Raw genomic sequence first — 22,201 nt, forward strand, 5'->3', positions numbered from 1 at the left:
GTGCAAATAGTTCAAGTACAAAAGGGAAAATAAAAAAACATAAATATGGGTTGTATTTATAATGGCGTTTGTTCTTCACTGGTTTCCCTTTTCTTGTGACAACGGGTCACAAATCTTGCTGCTGTTATGGCACACTGTGGTATTTCACCCAATAGAATTGGATTTGTTTTGGAATTCCTTCTAGGTCTGTGGGAAAAATGTGTCTAATATGGTCATACATTTGGCAGAAGGTTAAGAAGTGCAGCTCAGTTTCCACTTCATTTCGTGGGCAGTGTGCACATAGCCTGTCTTCTCTTGAGAGGCACGGCGGCCTCTCTCAATAGCATGCTCACTGAGTCTGTACATAGTCAAAGCGTTCCTTAATTTTGAGTCAGTAACAGCGGTCAAGTATTCTGCCACTGTGTACTCTCGGTTTAGGGGCAAATAGCATTCCAGTTTGCTCTATTTTTTGGTAAATTCTTTCCGTTGTATCAAGTAATCATATATTTCTTCTCGTGATTTGGTTGGGTCTAATTGTGTTTCTGTCTTGGGGCTCTGTGGGGTCTGTTTGTGTTTGTGAACAGAGCCCCAGGACCAGCTAGCTTAGGGGACTCTCCTCGAGGTTCATCTCTCTGTATGTAATGGCTTTGTTATGGAATGTCTGGGAATCGCTTCCTTTTAGGTGGTTGTAGAATTTTCACGCCCTCTCCCTTTCCCTCTCCAACGTTTGATGGCACCGGTCCTGGCAACCATCATTACGCACACCTGCTCCTCATCATTACACACACCTGGACTTTATCATCACCTTGATTACCTTCCCTTTATTTAGCCCTCAGTAGCCTCAGTCATCAGACACTATTGGTTTGTTTTCACATTCAGTACGCTACTCATGGTTTGTTCATCTGCTGTGTCTTATTTAACTTTTCTGATTCCTGACTCACTGTGTCTTATTTAATCTTTCTGATTCCTGACTCACTGCGTATGAATTTAACAACTATTTTCTGGATTTTGATCATTAGCGGGAATTGGCCTAATTCTGCTCTGCATGCATTATTTGTTGTTTTATGTTGTACACTGAGGATGTTTTTGCAGAATTCTGCATGCAGAGACTCTATTTGGTGTTCGTCCCATTTTGTGAATTATGGTTGGCATGGGACCCCAGACCTCACAACCGTAAAGGCCAATGGGTTCTATGACTGATTCAAGTATTTTTAGCCAGATCCTAATTTTTATGTCGAATTTGATGTTCCTTTTGATGGCGTAGAAGGCTCTTGCCTTGTCTCTCAGATCGTTCACAGATTTGTGGAAGTTGTGGTGCTGATGTTTAGGTCAAGGTACAGTGCCTTGCAAAAGTATTCATCGCCCTTGGCGTTTTTCCCATTTTGTTGCATTACAACCTGTAATTTAAATTGAATTTTATTTGGATTTCATGTAATGACATGCACAAAATAGTCCAAATTGGTTAAGGGAAATGAAAAAAATGACTTGTTAAAAAAAAAAATATATATATATATATATATATATATATATATATATATATATTAAAAACTGGGAAAGTGGTGCGTGCATATGTTTTCACCCTGTGTGCAATCTGAGTGTCCCATGATGTGTCACATGATCTCAGTACATATACACCTGTTCTGAAAGGCCCCCGAGTCTGCAACACCACTAAGCAAGGGGCACCGTGAAGACCAAGGAGCTCTCCAAACATGTCAGAAATATCTGAAATGTTTAACGTCCCAAGGAGCACCATTATTATTATTTTTTTAAATATGGCACCACAACAAAACAAACCTGCCAAAAAGGCCGCCCACCAAAACTCACGGATCAGGCAAGGAGGGTATTAATCAGAGAGGCAACAGAGAGACTACCCCGAAGGAGCTGTAAAGCTCCACAGCCGAGATTGGAGTATCTGTCCATAGGACCACTTTAAAATAAAAAAATAAGCAAACACGTTTGGTGTTTGCCAAGAGGTATGTGGGAGACTCCCCAAACATATGGAAGATGGTATTCTGGTCAGATGAGACTAAAATTTAGCTTTTTGGCCATCAAGGAAAATGCTATGTCTGGCGCAAACCCAACACCTCTCATCACCCCGGGAACACCATCCCCATGTTTTTCATCGGCAGGGTCTGGGAAACTGGTCACAATTGAAAGAATGATGGATGACACTAAATACAGGGAAAGTCTTGAGGGAAACCTGTTTCAGTCTTCCAGAGATTTGAGACTGAGACAGAGGTTCACCTTCCAGCAGGACAATGACCCTAAGTATACTGCTAAAGCAACCCTCACGTGGATTAAGGGGAAACATTTAAATGTTTTGGAATGGCCTAGTCAAAGCCTAGACCTCAATCTAATTGAGAATATGTGGTATGACTTAAAGATTGCTGTACACTAGCAGAACCCATTCAAACTTGAAGGAGCCTGAGCAGTTTTGCCTTGAAGAATGGGCAAAAATCCCAGTGGCTAGATGTACCAAGCTTATAGAGACATACCCCAAGAGACTTGCAGCTGTAATTGCTGCAAAAGGTGTCTCTACAAAGTATTGATTTAAGGGGGGTGAATAGTTATGCACACTCAGGTTTTCTGTATTTTTGTTTTATTTGTTTGTTTCACAAAAATATTTTGCATCTTCAAAGTGGTAGGCATTAAGCTCGAGACCCTGGGTCTCGACCCCACCCTGTGCAACTGGGTCCTGGACTTCCTGACGGGCCGCCTCCAGGTGGTGAGGGTAATTAACAACATCTCCAACCCGCTGATTCTCAACACTGGGGCCCCCACAAGGGTGCGTTCTCAGCCCTCTCCTGTACTCCCTGTTTACCCATGACTGCGTGGCCATGCACGCCTCCAACTCAATCATCAAGTTTGCAGACGACTCTACAGTGGTAGGCTTGATTACCAACAACGACGAGACGGCCTACAGGGAGGAGGTGAGGGCCCTCAGAGTGTGGTGTCAGGAAAATAACCTCACACTCAATGTCAACAAAACAAAGGAGATGATCGTGGACTTCAGGATACAGCAGAGGGAGCAGCCCCCTACCCACATCGACGGGACAGTAGTGGAGAAGGTGCAAAGTTTTAAGCTCCTCGGCATATACATCACGGACAAACTGAAATGGTCCACCCACACAGACAGCGTGGTGAAGAAGGCACAGCAGAACCTCTTCAACCTCAGGAGGCTGAAGAAATGTGGCTCGTCACCAAAAACACTCACAAACTTTTACAGATGCACAATTGAGAGCATCCTGTCGTGCTGTGTCACAGCCTGGTACAGCAACTGCTCCGCCCACAAGCGCAAGGCTCTCCAGAGGGTAGTGAGGTCTGCACAACGCATCACCGGGGGCAAACTACCTGCCCTCCAAGGATGCTCTCACCTACACCACCCGATGTCACAGGAAGGCCCAAAAGATCATCAAGGACAACAACCACCCGAGCCACTGCCTGTTCACCCCGCTATCATCCAGAAGGCGAGGTCAGTACAGGTGCATCAAAGCGGGGACTGAGAGACTGAAAAACAGCTTCTATCTCAAGGCCATCAGACTGTTAAACAGCCATCACTAACATTGAGTGGCTGCTGCCAACATGCTGACTCATCTCTAGCCAATATAATAATAAAAAAATGTATGTAATAAATGTATCACTAGCCACTTTAAACACTGCCACTTTATATATTGTTTACATACCCTACATTACTCATCTCATATGTATATACTGTACTCTATACCATCTACTGCATCTTGCCTATGGCGTTCGGCCATCGCTCATTCATATATTTTTATGTACATATTCTTATTCATTCCTTTACACTTGTGTGTGTATAAGGCAGTTGTTGTGAAATTGTTAGGTTAGATTACTTGTTAGATATTACTGCATGGTCGGAACTAGAAGCACAAGCATTTCGCTACACTTGCATTAACATCTGCTAACCATGTGTATGTGACAAATAAAATTTGATTTGATTTGGATTGGCAACTGGACCTTTTTTGTAACACGGTTATTTTTGTTTGACAGATTTATTGAAGGTTCTGCTGAAGGCCCTCCTTGGTTGGAGACAGAACCACTAGTTCATCAGCAAACAGTAGACATTTGACTTCTAGTAGGGTGAGGCCGAGAGCTGCAGACTGTTCTAGTGCCCTCACCAATTCGTTGATATATGTCTCACCTCACTGCCCTGTGGAAAGAAATGTTTGTTTTTTTGCCAATTTTAACTACAATTTGTACATGGATTTTGTACATGGATTTTACAATGTTATAATGTCGCCCATAGGCGATGGTATTCTGGTCAGATGAGACAAAAATTTAGCTTTTTGGCCATCAAGGAAAATGCTATGTCTGGCGCAAACCCAACACCTCTCATCACCCCGGGAACACCATCCCCATGTTTTTCATCGGCAGGGTCTGGGAAACTGGTCACAATTGAAAGAATGATGGATGACACTAAATACAGGGAAAGTCTTGAGGGAAACCTGTTTCAGTCTTCCAGAGATTTGAGACTGAGACAGAGGTTCACCTTCCAGCAGGACAATGACCCTAAGTATACTGCTAAAGCAACACTCACGTGGATTAAGGGGAAACATTTAAATGTTTTGGAATGGCCTAGTCAAAGCCTAGACCTCAATCTAATTGAGAATCTGTGGTATGACTTAAAGATTGCTGTACACTAGCAGAACCCATTCAAACTTGAAGGAGCCTGAGCAGTTTTGCCTTGAAGAATGGGCAAAAATCCCAGTGGCTAGATGTACCAAGCTTATAGAGACATACCCCAAGAGACTTGCAGCTGTAATTGCTGCAAAAGGTGTCTCTACAAAGTATTGATTTAAGGGGGGTGAATAGTTATGCACACTCAGGTTTTCTGTATTTTTGTTTTATTTGTTTGTTTCACAAAAATATTTTGCATCTTCAAAGTGGTAGGTATTAAGCTCGAGACCCTGGGTCTCGACCCCACCCTGTGCAACTGGGTCCTGGACTTCCTGACGGGCCGCCTCCAGGTGGTGAGGGTAATTAACAACATCTCCAACCCGCTGATTCTCAACACTGGGGCCCCCACAAGGGTGCGTTCTCAGCCCTCTCCTGTACTCCCTGTTTACCCATGACTGCGTGGCCATGCACGCCTCCAACTCAATCATCAAGTTTGCAGACGACTCTACAGTGGTAGGCTTGATTACCAACAACGACGAGACGGCCTACAGGGAGGAGGTGAGGGCCCTCAGAGTGTGGTGTCAGGAAAATAACCTCACACTCAATGTCAACAAAACAAAGGAGATGATCGTGGACTTCAGGATACAGCAGAGGGAGCAGCCCCCTACCCACATCGACGGGACAGTAGTGGAGAAGGTGCAAAGTTTTAAGCTCCTCGGCATATACATCACGGACAAACTGAAATGGTCCACCCACACAGACAGCGTGGTGAAGAAGGCACAGCAGAACCTCTTCAACCTCAGGAGGCTGAAGAAATGTGGCTCGTCACCAAAAACACTCACAAACTTTTACAGATGCACAATTGAGAGCATCCTGTCGTGCTGTGTCACAGCCTGGTACAGCAACTGCTCCGCCCACAAGCGCAAGGCTCTCCAGAGGGTAGTGAGGTCTGCACAACGCATCACCGGGGGCAAACTACCTGCCCTCCAAGGATGCTCTCACCTACACCACCCGATGTCACAGGAAGGCCCAAAAGATCATCAAGGACAACAACCACCCGAGCCACTGCCTGTTCACCCCGCTATCATCCAGAAGGCGAGGTCAGTACAGGTGCATCAAAGCGGGGACTGAGAGACTGAAAAACAGCTTCTATCTCAAGGCCATCAGACTGTTAAACAGCCATCACTAACATTGAGTGGCTGCTGCCAACATGCTGACTCATCTCTAGCCAATATAATAATAAAAAAATGTATGTAATAAATGTATCACTAGCCACTTTAAACACTGCCACTTTATATATTGTTTACATACCCTACATTACTCATCTCATATGTATATACTGTACTCTATACCATCTACTGCATCTTGCCTATGGCGTTCGGCCATCGCTCATTCATATATTTTTATGTACATATTCTTATTCATTCCTTTACACTTGTGTGTGTATAAGGCAGTTGTTGTGAAATTGTTAGGTTAGATTACTTGTTAGATATTACTGCATGGTCGGAACTAGAAGCACAAGCATTTCGCTACACTTGCATTAACATCTGCTAACCATGTGTATGTGACAAATAAAATTTGATTTGATTTGGATTGGCAACTGGACCTTTTTTGTAACACGGTTATTTTTGTTTGACAGATTTATTGAAGGTTCTGCTGAAGGCCCTCCTTGGTTGGAGACAGAACCACTAGTTCATCAGCAAACAGTAGACATTTGACTTCTAGTAGGGTGAGGCCGAGAGCTGCAGACTGTTCTAGTGCCCTCACCAATTCGTTGATATATGTCTCACCCCACTGCCCTGTGGAAAGAAATGTTTGTTTTTTTGCCAATTTTAACTACAATTTGTACATGGATTTTGTACATGGATTTTACAATGTTATAATGTCGCCCATAGGCACAAACCCACTGTCACTAGACCAGACGGGACTGGAAAAAAGTGCTCTTCACTGACGAGTCACGGTTAAGTCTCACCAGGGGTGATGATCCAATTCGCATTTATCGTCGAAGGAATGAGCATTACATCGAGGCCTGTACTCTGGAGCGGGATCGATTTGGAGGTGGAGGCTCCGTCATGGTCTGGGGCGGAGTGTCACAGCATCATCGGACTGAGCTTGTCGTCATTGCAGGCAATCTCAACACTGCGTTACAGGGAAGACGTCCTCCTCCCTCATGTGGTACACTTCCTGCAGGCTCATCCTGACATGACCCTCCAGCATGACAATGGCACCAGCCATATTGCTCATTCTGTGTGTGATTTCCAGCAAGACAGGAATGTCAGTGTTCTGCCATGGCCAACGAAGAGCCCGGATCTCAATCCCATTGAGCATGTCTGGGACCGGTTGGATCGGAGGGTGAAGGCTAGGGCCATTCCACCCAGAAATGTCCGGGAACTTGCTGGTGCCTCGATGGAAGAGTGGGGTAACATCTCACAGCAAGAACTGGCAAATCTGGTGCAGTCCAAGAGGAGGAGATGCCCTGCAGTACTTAATGCAGCTGGTGGCCTCACCAGATACTGACTGTTACTTTTTTATTTTGACCCTCCTTAGTTCAGGGACACATTATTCAAATTCTGTTAGTCACATGTCTGTGGAACTTGTTCAGTTTATGTCTCTAGGTTTGCTGAAAATAAACAAAGTTGACAGTGAGAGGACGTTGTTTTTTTGCTGAGTTTATATAGGGAAGGTAATCAGGGAAGTGATAGAGTCCAGGTGAGCGTAGTGTTGGTAACAGGTGTGCGCCATAATGAGCAGCCTGGTGACCTAGAGGCCGGAGAGGGAGCACACGTGACAGTACCCCCCTCCGTGACTCGAGGCTCCTGCTGCAGGACGCCAACCAAAATGACGATCCCGGGGATCAGGAGCGGACCGGTCATCTCTGCTGAGGCTCGGGAAACGTGTCAGTCCGGCTGAGGTGCAGGAGCATGGCGACCTAGAGTGCCGGAGAGCGCATACGTGACGGTATCCCCGGCGCGTTCGACTCCAGCCACAGGACCCAAACCAAAGGGACAATCGCTGGGATCAGGAGCGGACCGGTCACCCCTGCTGATGTGCGGGAACCTGTCGCCGACTGGTGCGCGGGAACCTGACAGACCGACTGAGGCAGGGGAGCCTGGTGATCCGGCTGAGGCATGAGAGCCTGACGAGCAGGAGGAAGCAGGGGAGCCTGGCGATCCGGTGTAGGCATGAAAGCCTGACGAGCCATCTGTAGGGAGCCTGGCGATGACTCTTTGTGGTGTTTGTTTAGTGTGTTCCAAATTTCCCAGAAGTGGTTAGATTATATGGATTCTACAATTACATTGAGCTGATTTCTGACGTGCGGTTCCTTCTTTTTCTGTATTTCTGTATTGTTTTAGTGATTCACCATAGTGAAGGCGTAGGTCTCTATGTTTTTGGTTGGATAGGTTTCTCAATTTCTTTCTTAGGTTTTTGCATTCTTCATCGAGCCATTTGTCATTGTTTTTAATTTTCTTAGGTTGTCTGCTTGAAATCTTTTGATTTGATAGGGAAGCTGATAGGTAAAATATACTGTTTAGGCTTTCTACTGCCACGTTTACACCTTCACTATTACAGTGAAATGTTTTGTCCAGGACTGAGTTTGTTGTTGCCTAATCGTTTTTTGGTAGGTTTCCACATACTTTCCTTCCATTTATAGCGTGTCTTAATATTGTGCCGTTTCTTTGGCTTTGACGCCTCATGATTGAGTATTGCTCTGTTCAAGTAGACTGATTTTGCTGTGATCCGATAGGGGTGTCAGTGAGTGTAAACGCTCTGAGAGACTCTGGGTTGAGGTCAGTGATAAAGTAATCTACAATACTACTATATCTCTCAAGTATGTTGCTCTTTAAAGGACTGAAATGGACTCCGCACAAAAAAGGCAAAATTAAGCAGTGTGGGATTGAATATAGGATTGTAAATAGGATGAAGAGGAGGACGGCTGGAGAAGGAGGGACTGGGGTAGGGAGCTGGGGATCAGACAACTGAGCGTCCCCATGGCGGGATGAATCGGTCATCCAACTTTGTCTTACTATTTATGCACTGTATAACATCACACACCACGCCCAATCAAAAACCGTTTCCCTAGTTCTCATCTTTCATCACCATTTTTTATCACACTTTCTATGACACTCCTCAATTCTCTTTGGTGGACAAGGATGACTGTGGTCATCTTTGCTCTTCAACCGTCTGCCCCTCAACCTGTGTGTGTGTGTGTGTGTGTGTGTGTGTGTGTGTGTGTGTGTGTGTGTGTGTGTGTGCGTGTGTGCGTGTGTGTGTGTGTGTGTGTGTGTGTGTGTGTGTGTGTGTGTGTGTGTGTGTGTGTGTGTGTGTGTGTGTGTGCAAGCGGTTGTGTGTGGGGAGGGGAGGGGATGGAGGGCTCTTGTAACTGTCCCCATTGAGCTGCCTTCCTAGGGCCGTTAAAGCCCATTGTCCTCGTGGACGGTGGTAGGGAGGCAGCTATTGGTCAACTGCTGAAAGTTTGCGATGGGTGGAGGGATGGTGGTGGGTGTCAAAGGCAGGGCCGTTAGGGAGAAAATCAAAAAGCCATCAGTCTTGTTAGTGGGGGAAGGTAGGCGGCAGGGGGGAGGTGGGGAGACTGTGGAGTAAAACTGGGGGTTTACTATGGATGTTATAGGGAGAAGGCTCAGGAAAACTCCAAGGCCTAGTTGTTGTATATAGGCTATAACTAAGGGTTATTCCTGGTCAGGAAAAACTCCTGGCCTGAATAAGAAGTTATGTGTATATACAGTACCTATACACCCTGTGATGGCCTGGTGCACAGTGACCTCTCAGACACTCAGGACAAATAAACAAGTGTTTCTGGGCAAGCCAATCTGTATGGGGTGGCAGGTAGCCTAGCGGTTAACATTGGGCCAGTAACTGAAAGATCATTGGTTTGATTCCCCAAGGTGAAAAATCTATCAATGTGTCCTTGAGCAAGGCATTTAACCCTAGTTGCTCTAAATAAGACTGTCTGCTAACTGACAAAAATGTCTCAAATCTCTCCACTGATGGAGTCAGAAGGGGATGAAGGCGATAATAACAAATATTCAAGACAAACTAAAGTATTATGGCAATGAACTTAAAGCATATTGGTTTAAATGGTTGAAACCAGGCTGTACCACTATGCTCCTATGTCTCTCAGTCACCCTGGATGGGTCATTGGTGAGTGGTGACTGTGTGTCTGAACTACATTGTTTACACACACAGATATGTGTGACTCTCCCTCACACCTCCTCATGGCTGATAATGCATTTAGAATACACTGTAGTACAGGGAGCTTATTTGGACCTGGTGCTAGACAGACTCGATATGTCTGAGTTGTCTCTCTGAGTGTTGCCGTGTACAGTACTATTAACCATCTTTACAGCTTTGACTTGTGGCTCATCCCTGAGCACCCTCCCTCCCCCTCACTGTACCTCTTACCCCATCCCACTTTCTCCCTAAGTGTCAACGTTTAGCATGACAATTCCCTCCCAAGTCCATGGCACAGGACAATGCCAGTATCTCGAGTTTGATGTCTTTTAAGCCTTTCACTGGCTCCTGTTGCCTCCAAGGTCCTCTCTCCCTGGCTTTGTAATAGGGCGAGATGGGGAGAACGAGAGAGCACCGCTCTCCTGGTTCAATCTGCCGGGTCAGTGTGTTTGAAAGTGGATAGGTTGGATAGAGAAGGAACACAATCGTCCGGGAGTATTGAGTGGGGTGCTGGTTTAGAAATCGAAACAAAAACGATGATAATACATGCTATGCCATAACTGGCATAACTCCCGTGTCACATCAACCACCCCATCAAATACGTCACTCTCTGGACTGTGGCTTGAGTGAAACCTTGGAGAGTGTTTGTTTCAGGGTAGGGGGTGGGTGTGTGTGGGGCGGAATCAAAGGGCTGCGACTTATTGTTCGTGTCTGTAAAGAAGTTAATGGTCGCGCCATCGCTACTCCGGGTCTGAAAGCCGCGGGGTGCCTCCGGGCCAAGTCGCACAATGACACCCCCACTCCTTCCCGTGGTGCGTCTTCCTGCCACAATCTGTACCAACGATTCGCTCTGGGGGTGCGCATCTGTATCCGTGCGATGACTCTCCACTATTTTCAATACACCAATCAAGGCTATAGTATAAGTTCACCTGGATGCTTTTAGTTATTTTATGAATATCCTCTGCGTTGTCTTGATTTTCTATGGGCAAAAAGTGTGTGTAAATTGTGCGTAAAGTTGTCAGTCTTGGGCGAAGTTCAACCATTATGTGAATCATTCGTTTATAGAGTTGATTGTCTACTTTGAAATGTCGTAAGACTGCTTCTAATTTATAGACTCACTGTTAGTCTACGCCTGTTGTTTGCGAAACGTGACAAATAACATTTTATTTTTAAGGTTAAAGGCTAATAAAAATGCATATGGGCCTACTAATATTTTCTATATTGCTTGATATTCCAATATAAAATAGATATTCAGTGAGTGAAGCATGAAAATTGAGCAGGAACAGCAAGGTTCCCGAGACTGTGTTGAATTAAACGTGATTGTTGATTTGATCACAATTTGACCTATACATTCTTTCTAATGAGTAATAGTCCAAATCTTTATTTCTGCTGTTTAAATGCATCTGGTTGCATGTATACCAAGGAAAGCTCGTTAAGGTAAATTATTTAAACAAAGTCCACACAATGCTCCATGCATGTCAGATAATTTAGCTACAGTCACTGAATATCCTACTGATTAGTAATGTAAACATACTAAAGGGATCAACATTGAATCCGTGAACTACATATAGCCTAACTTTTTCCAAGATCATTTCCTTTAATTGCTTACAGGAGTTTTGCATACCTACGCTTGCATTATTTACATTTTATCCCAGGAAGAGGAACAGTCTATATTTAGTCGTTAAAAAAAAAAAAGATTCTCCAAAGTTTCGAATGGGAAAGCACGCCCACTGTTTTAACACCGTGAATGAAAAAAATAAAATAATCAAGTTCATTCACAAAATTACCGTCAGCTGTGCGTGATTGTCTCTCGCGGCCAATGGGAGGCGAGGCAATTAACATCGCAACCTCCAGCGCCAGATGAAACCTGTGGAGCTGGAGTGTTTGTTGTGAGACGGGCGTTTGAGTTTGAAGGCGAAGCAAGGTGGTGGTGAACTCTAAATTCAATGGACTACAGTTGATGGGTATCTCGCACATAGGCAACAAACTGCTTGCATTTCTGAAAAGGTTTATTCGAAACGGCAAGCGTCATTGAATATCACCTGAACTTTTACGAAGGCGATCAAACCAAGGAGAATGTCGGAGCGACCCCAGAGCCCTACTTCGGAGTGCAACAGCCGGCCTGATGACTTCAGCCGGGCCATGTACGCCCAGGCCTTGAGTCAAGAGGGGTTTGGAGGCGCGTCGCTCCAGATCCCACACGGCGTTCTACAACATCATAGTCTTCTCTTCAACAAGGCCGCATATAATGGGATGCCTCCAACAACCAATCAAACCTTTTTGCCATTCCCACCGGGCACTGGTGACTATAGGGCCTCCGACTTGCAAGCGGGTGACTTTTGCCAACCCAAACACTGGTGTCCCATCGCCGCTCCGGAGTACACCGGGCAAGTAGCAGGGGTCGCAGCGGCTACCCACCCCACAAACCTGAGCCCACATAACACCGACACCAGGGAACAAGTCAAGATGTCCGAAATAAAGCTTGAGAAGGATGTCAATGACGAGTATGGGCAAAAGATTCAACATTATCCAACCCCACCTTCGTCTGCTGTAGCTCACGGGGTTTACTACTCGACTCCATGGAACTCGTCGTTTTGGCCCGGCTTTCCCCACATCACGGCTGCGAATACCACTACTCAAAACCTCAACTCCATACCCTCAACATCGTCTTCATCGTCCCCATCTCTCTCGCCCTCACCCCCCAGTAACGGGTTACCCGGGGTCACGTTCTTCAACGGGAACGCAAGCCAAACTGCCCAAGCGCCCCAGGCGCAAACCTCTACCCGGAGCAGTGGTTCCTCCAGCGGCGGGTGCAGTGACTCGGAGGAAGAGGCGAGTCAAACGGTCCTCCATGTACTGTTATCTTATAGTCGTTGTACTATTATGCGTGTATCCTACAAGTTATCCTTTCATTCAAAGAGAGCGTTGTTGTGAAATGTTTTCCTAATGTCGTTAGTAAATTTCCCTCCAACAGGAGAACCTTTCAACTGAGGAGCTGGAGCAGTTTGCCAAGGAGCTGAAACACAAGCGTATAACTCTGGGTTTCACACAAGCAGATGTAGGCCTGGCCCTAGGCAACCTTTATGGTGAGTTTTCCTGCTGTGTTGAATACTATCCATACATAACCTTTCCCTTCTGTTCCATTGAGGTGGTGAGTGTCTCATTAAATTGATGTAGACTACAGTTTCCTCATGTGTTGAGGCAATATTAATTTCCTTCACTGCATCTACTGTAGTTGCAGTGACTTCAACTACTGATGACAACTTGTTCTCTGTTTAGGCAAGATGTTCAGCCAGACTACAATTTGCCGCTTTGAAGCGCTCCAGCTTAGCTTCAAGAACATGTGCAAGCTGAAGCCCCTGCTCCGGAGATGGCTGAATGAGGCTGAGACCTCGGACAACCCCCAGGATGTGAGTATATGTTGGTTGTAGAAACCCATCTGCTCAAGAGAGGGGCCAGGTTTGTGGAGTGTAGGATGCCATCTTGAGGATAGAAAATGCATACATTTCCATGAGCAACCAAGGTAATATTTCTTAGACAATGTTCACTGTTAAATAGCGCAGACGCTACATAGGCAAGGGGAGGTTGAGGGGCACCATAGTATTACCACCTCTGGAATGGACCAAAGCACACTGCAATGTCCCGGTCTAAATAGAAGTTCATGTTTGTCCCCAGATGTACAAGATTGAGCGGGTATTTGTGGACACCAGGAAGAGAAAGCGGAGGACCAGTCTGGAGGGGTCGGTGCGCACTGCTCTGGAGTCCTACTTTGTCAAGTGTCCCAAACCGAACACCCAGGAGATCACACACATTGCTGATGACCTGTGTCTGGAGAGAGATGTGAGTCCCATACAGCTGGCCATCATTTACTGTCTCTTACTTCCTCAACCCTATATGGCTTTTAAGTTCCTCTTACATGACATGGTGCCTAAATGCATTTATGGCAAATGCCTTCTTGCTTGTTGCCATGGTTTGAATCTTAGTGCTGTTAACTTCTGACCCTGTCAGGTTCTATATTTCTAATATAAGAGGGGTGGAAATGCTTTTTGGTAAGCTTGTGACTTGTTGTTTTTGGCAGGTGGTACGTGTGTGGTTCTGTAACCGCAGACAGAAGGGCAAGCGCCTGGCCCTCCCCTTCGATGAGGAGTGTGAAGGACAGTACTATGAGCAGAGCCCCCCTCCCCCGCACATGGCTCACTCCCCCCTCCCCGGGCAGGGGTACTCTTTCTCTGGCCACCCCGGGGGCCCCACCTTCTACATGCCCCCCCTCCAGAGGCCAGATGTCTTTAAGCAGGCCCTGCACCCTGGACTGGTGGGTCACCTGACAAGCTAAACAGGTTCCAGTTCTCCAAACCAGCCCGGGCCATGTGGCCACCCAACATGGCTACCTCTTTAATCATCCAGCCCCCACCAACCCAGGCGGTTGTCCTCATATGCAGTTCTACCACACCCTAGTCCCCCTGGACCACAGAGAGAAAGTCACATGAGTGGTGGCTTGTTGGTCAGTAAATAAATGGCTCAAAGCTGGAACTTCCCGGTGTCTTTAAGGCCAGGGAATCTTGACACTGCCTTTTGTCTCTCTGCTTCATGTTGACTTTTCATCGGTTGTGCCTTGCCTCCCACCCAGTTCAGCTGCGAGTCATCTGCACGACTGTCGACGCCCCAGCCAGCATCATGACTAAAGGGATGGATGGGGGGGGGGGGGGGTTAACCATCGGCTCTGAATCCGGTATGAGATGGCTTTGCACAAAGTTTTGGTTTTGAGTCTGACCATTTTTTAAAAAAATATTTTGTTTATCTTGAATATCTTTGTTCCGTCTTATCCTCCAGCGGTTAGCTATTTTCAGGTGACAGTTTTCTTATCTAGAGTTTCTATAAGTATTTGTCTTGCTCAGGAGTACTTTCATAGTGGAAGTATGACACAAATACAGTTTACTTGTGTTGCTGAGAATTCTGGTATGTTTTGTTACCCATGAATGTATTTTTCATCTGTTGCACACTAACTGAAGTGATTTATTTTAAAACTGGAACCGTAGTTCATGTTGCACCAAGGGGACAAACGGCAGGATGTCTGTCGAGTGGGGCATTGAGTACTGCCCCTCAACCAGTTTTTCTTGTTAATGTGATCGTCAGTGACCTAAACTGTTTCACTGACTTCCTCAATCCTATAATAGTTGCTTTGATCGGGCCTTTCTAAAATGGCCATGTCACAATCTCGTGCCTTCATGTGTATTTAAAGTAATTTCCTCTTGTGACTCTGCTCTCTTGTGACATGTTTTTACACAATCCCATGTTTATAATTGAAAGCATATTTGATAATTTATTGAAACTGGCTAATTCTCTGGGGAAACCTGAAGATGTTACCTGTACATTTTCCATTCCAACCTCCTGTGTAGTTGCAATTTATTCCAAGTTGACAATTTTACGTTTTGTTCTCACAGTTAAGGTTTTTACCTTGTGGGTGTTCTAATGCTTTATAGTGAACGCCTTGCAATAAGTCTTGTCAATGTCATATCATATCCACGCATTATAAATAAGTGTCGTTAAATGTTTGGATTGGTATATTTCCTGTACCTTCTGCACTGAGTATGCGTTGGTACTGTAACATATTACTTAACTTCTGCTGTTTTTACACATCTTACTGTGATATCAATTAAAATGTTCATAGAGCCAGTTCTCAAGTTATTTTGCTGGGTGTGGGGAAGGAAAATAGGAACACTTATTGGCAGAGGGTGGAACTATAACACAGGAAAGTCCCGTTACTCAATGTGTAGTTTACTGACTCATTGAAACATGTCCATGCATGTGAAACGCACTGGTTCTAGATGACTGACACTTCTGAAGCTGTGCATTTTCACAAGGTGATGTACTTATGGGCCCTGTTCAAAAGTAGTGCACTTGAGTCGGAGCTCATTTGGGTATGCAGAAAGCCTTTGAGGCTCTGTCAGTGGACTTTGTGTCCCCACCTGACCCATGCCTCCAGGTTGCGGTACACCTTCTGAGCAGGCAGGATGTGATACTGGGAGCAGATGCTACAAAGCCTTTCCCTCCAGTCTGTGTACAATTTCACTTGATGGCTGCGCCGCCATGCAAAGTACCCAGCATATTTCTCCTTATCCAGTATTAGCTGGCTGAGAAAGTTCCCCAGCTCCGTAGTGGATGGAAAGTCCTCAGTGTGGATGAAGGAGTTGGGGGGGGCCACAGCCATGTAGTCATCTGGAGGTGGACCCAGAACCACAGGCACCGCCCCTGCCTGGTAAGCGTTCCGCCAGAGCTTCTCTGTGATGTAATCTTTGGAGATGGAGTTCTCAAAGGCCAGGTAGAAGTAGCAGCGTGAGATGGTGGGCAGCAAGTTGCTGGGGGCCAGTACTCTCCCTTCCAATTGCCCATACACCTCCACTTTGATGCTTTTCTTTAGGCTATTGTACACCAAGCTCCTCTTTTGCTGGGGGTTGTAGTGACTAACCACCCAGCAGGCCAGAGGGGACTTATTTTTAGGAATGTAGCCCTGTGTGCTGCTATAATTACCCGTATCTCTGTCCTTCGCCACCAGCTTTCCATATGGTATGGTGAAATCGGCATCACGGCGGTAGGACATGGTCCAATTGAACACGTTATTGAAGGGCTTCATGTCTCCATTGTTGTCAGGGGACTCCAGGGAAAGCCAGACCCACGTCTGGTGCCTCGCCCGGGGGAGGTGGAAGGGCAGCCGCTCCTGGCCCGTCATCAGCTCTCTGTGGTGGAAGACCACCAGGTCAGCGCTGGGGTAGAGGGAGCGCTGGTCCACCAGGCGGCAGCCAGGGATACGGTACCTGTCCCAGCACACGTCTCCCTCCAGGCTGTAGGACGGGCCGAAGGGCCAATGCCACAGTAGGATGGTGAGGTTCCCGGTAACAATGTGGAGTCTGTCAGAGTATAGACCCCACCCATACATACTCAGAAAGTACAGGAGAGGGACCAGGCAGGTGACAAAGAAGAAAAGCCTGAAGCAGAATGAGGGGGATCCCCATGGTAGAACTGAACCCTTGTTGGTCATCAGGGTTCTTTCACTGTTGGGAAATGAACAGAGAACACGGGATTTAGTTCATCTGTACACAGTCACCCACTTACTGACCTTATCACTCTAGTCATACTGTCAGTAGAACATCATTGCTTGGTCCTTTATCTGCTGGCAAAAGAAACCATTTTGTTCTCATTGTATTGTCACCTCCTGCCATCCATCCCATGGTATTATTAGACATACAGGGAGTGGTTGATTTGGAAGTTATTAAAGGCGGAATGACTCTAGCTATGTATCTCCATGTAGCAGCTTGATGCACTTTTTTCTAATTTGTCACCATCTCTACCGTCTCAATTTTCATGTTGGGAGTAGTCTTTGTCAAAGATGGGAGTGATCAGTTGGAGATTGAGTTTCTTTTGCTTGTGTTGCGTGTTACATTTTGCTTCCTGTATTGTGGTTGTTTATCCCTCCCAAGTGTGTGGTTGTCCCAATGTCACTTTTGTCACACTGCCTTCCTGTGATAAAGACACTGGGTGTGTTCAGGGCCAGAGGGAGACAGGAAGTGATTACACTGCTATCATAGTACATTGAGCTCAATATTTGGTTTTATGAGAGCAATGGAGTTGGCGAGACCACAGATCAAGGACGGGGATGTAATTCAACAGATGCGTTTGATAAACATTAGGACCCACTTAGCTAATGTAGGTTACACCCCTTCTCAACTGTTTTGTTTGTGCCTTCCTTTGTCTGACTCAATGGATGATGAGTATGACTAGACCTGCTATTGACAATGGATTATAATCATCATTACTCGCGTTTAGTACATGACACAGTCGCTGAAATATACAGCATCTGTTAATTTACAGTATTGACTCTGACAATGACCATGCATTTAGTGTTATGGTTATGATTAGGTTAGGGTTTAGCAGGGCCATGCATTTAGTGTTATGGTTATGATTAGGTTAGGGCTTAGCAGGGCCATGCACAGGTCTTTCAGGTGCAGTTACTCAAAGTGAAAAAACAAATGGGGAAAGAGGGCAGGCTTGTCAGGCTCGTCATTGATATTGATGATTGATGTAAATCTGCTAGTTAGCTGGCTTGATTTCTTCTACCGACTGTGATTTACCTCTCTGTGTCTTTCTGCCTCTCTCTGCTGAGCGTCAGGCAACCAGACCAAATATTTTGATGATGATTATGTAGGCTAAATCAAGTGCTTTGCTGTTGATGTTTAAACTAAGTAGCTAGCTACTTATTATTTAGGACAAAATCTGTCCTGAATAAGTCCAATATGTTTCTATGGGCGTAATATGCAGACCTAGGCTTGTTGTCATTCCTGTCTTTGTGACAATGACTGGCATTGGAGAGGAGGAGACATGTGCATCAGGTCATTATATACAGATCTCTGGTTTCAGCCACTTGCGAATTAGAAAGGAAAGTTGGGCGAGTGCACTGTTCAGATGTTGGCTTACCCTAAAGTAAATTGATGTTTTGCCAAAATAAACAAATTACTCCTGTCTAAATAAAAACAATTCAAAATACTGTACCAGAGAGCTTGATTTAACGGATTATTATCTTCTTATACCCATTTGGGAAGCCAGCAATTCGGGCAGCGTAATAGGCCTAGTCGATTAATGAGCTGAGGCTGTCAGTGAAAAGCATCTAAAATCTGTGAAGATAATGTGTCTTGAGTATAATTTAAAATGTTGAGGCTAGAAGAAGGGGAGGGGTGTGTGGGGAAGATATGGGCATCTCTCTCCAGAATACATGCACTCAGCTCTCCGTGCTTCGCTGTCTCCCAGCAATTCTTGTACATCCATTGTGTGAATTGTTTGCCCTTTGATTGTTTAACAAAACATTGCATCTCTGTTACATACATGACCGGTCAAGCATTTTAGAACACCTACTCATGTCAGGGTTTTTCTTTATTTGTACTATTTTCTACATTGTAGAATAATAGTGAAGACATCAACACTATGAAATAGCACATGTGGAAACATGTAGTAACCAAAAAAGTGTTAAAGAAATAGATTCTTCAAAGCAGCCACCCTTTGCCTTGATAACATCTTTGCACACTCTTGTCATTCTCTCAACCAGCTTCATGAGGTAGTCACCTGCAATGCATTTCAATTAACAGGTGTTCCTTGTTAAAAGTTAATTTGTGGAATTTGTGGTAAAAGACCAAGTCCATATTATGGCAAGAACAGCTCAAATAAGCAAAGAGAAATGACAGTCCATCATTACTTTAAGACATGAAGGTCAGTCAATGCGGAACATTTCAAGAACTTGAAAAGGTTTCTTCAAGTGCAGTCCCAAAAACCATCATGGGCTGTGATGAAACTGGCTCTCATGAGGACCACCACAGGAATGGAAGACCCAGAGTTACCTCTGCTGCAGAGGATAAGTTCATTAGAGTTACTAGCCTCAAAAATTGCAGCCCAAATAAATGCTCTAGAGAGTTCAAGTAACAGACGCATCTCAACATCAAGACTGTGAATCAGGCCTTCATGGTCGAATTACTGGGCCAAGAAACATGAGCAACGGACATTAGACTGGTGGAAATGTGTCCTTTGGTCTGGAGTCCAAATTTGACATTTTTGGTCCCAACCGCCATATCTTTGTGAACGGATGATCTCCGCATGTGTATGTTCCACCGTAAAGCGTGGAGGTGGAGGTGTTATGGTTTGGGGGTACTTTGCTGGCAACACTGTCTGTGATTTATTTAGAATTCAAGGCACCCATAACCAGCATGGCTACCATAGCATTCTGCAGCGATACGCCACCCCATCTGGTTTTGGCTTAGTCCCATTATCATTTGTTTTTCAACAGGACAGTGATCGAAAACACCTCCAGACTGTGTAAGGGCTCTTTGACCAAGAAGGAGAGTGATGGAATGCTGCATCAGATGACCTGGCCTCCACAATCCACCAACCTCAACCCAATTGAGATGGTTTCGGATGAGTCGGACTGTATAGTGAAGGAAAAGCAACCAACAAGTTCTCAGCATATGTGGACTGTTGGAAAAGCATTCCTATGTGTTATTTCATCATTTTTTTGTTGTTGTCTTAACTATTATTCTGTAATGAAGAAAATAGTTTACAAAAAATTAAACCCTTGTATGAGTAGGTCTTCTGAAACTTTTTTTTTACCGGAAGTGTGTGTAACCAGTAGGCATAGTAAATGTACCATTAATCACCCTCATTTGGTTACATTCATTTCTGTTTATGCATGTATTACAGTCATTTACTGTGCTCATTCTCTGAGTGCAACCCATGTTCAGAGAGTTCACAACCTGCTACATTCGTGAGAAACACGTTTTTTTTTCATAACCATAATTTAAGAGTTTTATAAATTTTTTCCCATGTCTTTTGTTTGGAGTGCTGCATGTGAGCAATGAGAATGTGCGCATTCTCTGTATTAATAACATTGAGTGCGCACGCGCCTGAGCACGACAACCTGCCGAGTTCATGCAATGTTGCACTTCACTAGCAATAGTGAAATAACCTGAATTTTCATCAGGATATTTTACTTAGTTGACAATGGAAGTTATAGACCTACTGCTGCATTGGTCTATAGGCTATCTCTGAGTTCCATGCGCTAATTTCGTTAGCTGCCAATGGATCATGGTGTAGGCTATCAATGTGTCCATATGGCAAGGCTGGTGCTCTAGCATTAGCTGAATTGTAACTTTTATATGTTTTGTTTCTTTCATATTTGTATGATGACAATACTTTTTAGAAATGAAAACGTTATTATTGAAATGAAACTGTTCCACGAAAAAATGATCACAACTAGCACGCAGATAGGTAGAAGTCGAACAGGTCCCGTGAAAAAAAAACGTCCCGCCTATAAGAAGAAATCAAATGCCCATCCAACTGATTTGTTCTGGCACCGGACCTGCATGCAGGTTTGGGTACCGGGCGCGCGCTGAGAGGCGCAACCGGGCGCGGGTGATCTCCATACAGGGCAGATTAACTCGCGCAACCAATGGACTGGGTGAGGTGGCGAATTTGACGACGGGTGGGTTCTGAACAACAATGACAAAATCATTTTGGTGGAAATTATACCACCACCCTAAAGGACACATTGGAGACTGGAAAGGCAAAGGGGCATATGCTCTGCACAGGTAGAGCCCTATCTGTACAAGTGCCTGACTGTTAGTGTGTAAATACCGCCATACGGAACCATACACAATTTGCCAGCCCTATCCACTGACTTTGAGGGAAAAACATCTATATTTGAAAGATCTGTATGAAATGAAGTATACAAAAACTAAATCAAAACTGTAACTCAAAACCTTATATTTTTATTAAGTTAAGTGAGTTTGCAGATCGTTGCACAGTAGGTGAAACATTCGAGGTACAATACATGCATCCTCTGACAAGCCGTTTGTGCCCCACACATAAGAGAAACTGGAATAGTGGCAGTAAAAGAGAGACAACTTCACAACTAAGATTCATATTTCATTGTACAATATGCAATACAGAGTGAAAGAAAGAATAAAACACCAAAAACTCCTTCTCAAACATGCCATTGACAGCGCTGTCCTTCTGTCCATCTCTATCCACTAACCTGGGAAGGTGGGCTGTGGGTCAGTGGATGTGGAGTCCCAGTCTTGTCTGTTCTTGCTGAGGCCTTGATGGGGACCCTGCTCAGAGAGTGTCCACCAAAAGCAGAGGTGAAAAGGCTGTGCTGCTCTGGGTTATGATTGAAAGACAACTGTATCAGGATGTGTGGTCTGTGGGCACTGCAGCACTATGTGCTCTTTCTCTCTCTCTCTCTCTTTCTGTCTCTCTCTCTCTGTCTCTCTCGCTTCGCTCTCTCGCTCTCTCGCTCTCTCTCACACGCTCTCGCTCTCTCTCTTCTCATTTTCTGTCCTGCCCTGCTTTTTCTCTCAGTCGAATGGTATGTTTACCAGACTCTGCTGTGGCCATAGTGATAATGAAGACAAATAGGTTGGCAGAGTCTGTATTTCGTTGTGTATAATGATTAACCTCAGCGAAGTACCGGGATTTGCCCGTTTAAAACATAACTTATAAGCAAGGGAGAACGTTTTCAGACACAGTAGCCTTTTTGGATATCTCAAGTTTCACATGTAAAAGTTTATAGCCAGCCTTTTTAGAGTCATGTTATGTTGTATGATGAAATAGGTTCAGCAAATTATCAGAAGAAAAGAGATCAAGCGACCCACTGGGCACGCACGGGTCGAATCAAAGTTTCAATGACGTTATATTGAACAATTGTGGACTAGACGTTGAATTGTTATGTATTGTTCAGTACGCGGAAATGTCAGAGAGAGGAAACTAACCATCTATCTCAACCTGATTCCCCAATACAATAGTGTATTGTAACAGAACTAAAACCCACTTTATATGTTCCACTTCTCTAAACTCTTCT

At 44.9% G+C, this 22,201-nt stretch overlaps 2 protein-coding genes across 2 annotated transcripts; one reads left to right on the forward strand and one right to left on the reverse strand.

Annotated features, from left to right (window-relative positions):
- Positions 1-11,645: 11,645 nt before the first annotated feature.
- Positions 11,646-15,476, forward strand: pou5f3 (POU domain, class 5, transcription factor 3). The gene is made up of 5 exons (XM_021590781.2): positions 11,646-12,639; positions 12,782-12,893; positions 13,087-13,217; positions 13,483-13,647; positions 13,886-15,476. The coding sequence occupies exons 1-5, from the start codon at positions 11,884-11,886 to the stop codon at positions 14,138-14,140; spliced, it is 1,419 nt and encodes a 472-aa protein (XP_021446456.2). The 5' UTR covers positions 11,646-11,883; the 3' UTR covers positions 14,141-15,476.
- Positions 14,590-22,201, reverse strand: LOC110509719 (alpha-(1,3)-fucosyltransferase 7). Its single transcript, XM_036968297.1, has 2 exons — positions 21,377-22,201; positions 14,590-16,856 (listed from the first exon to the last, which is right to left on the reverse strand). Exon 2 carries the CDS (start codon positions 16,841-16,843, stop codon positions 15,752-15,754), a length of 1,092 nt encoding a protein of 363 aa, XP_036824192.1. The 5' UTR covers positions 16,844-16,856; positions 21,377-22,201; the 3' UTR covers positions 14,590-15,751.

Source organism: Oncorhynchus mykiss, chromosome Y (assembly GCF_013265735.2).
Source record: "Oncorhynchus mykiss isolate Arlee chromosome Y, USDA_OmykA_1.1, whole genome shotgun sequence".
NCBI classification, from domain to species: domain Eukaryota; kingdom Metazoa; phylum Chordata; class Actinopteri; order Salmoniformes; family Salmonidae; genus Oncorhynchus; species Oncorhynchus mykiss.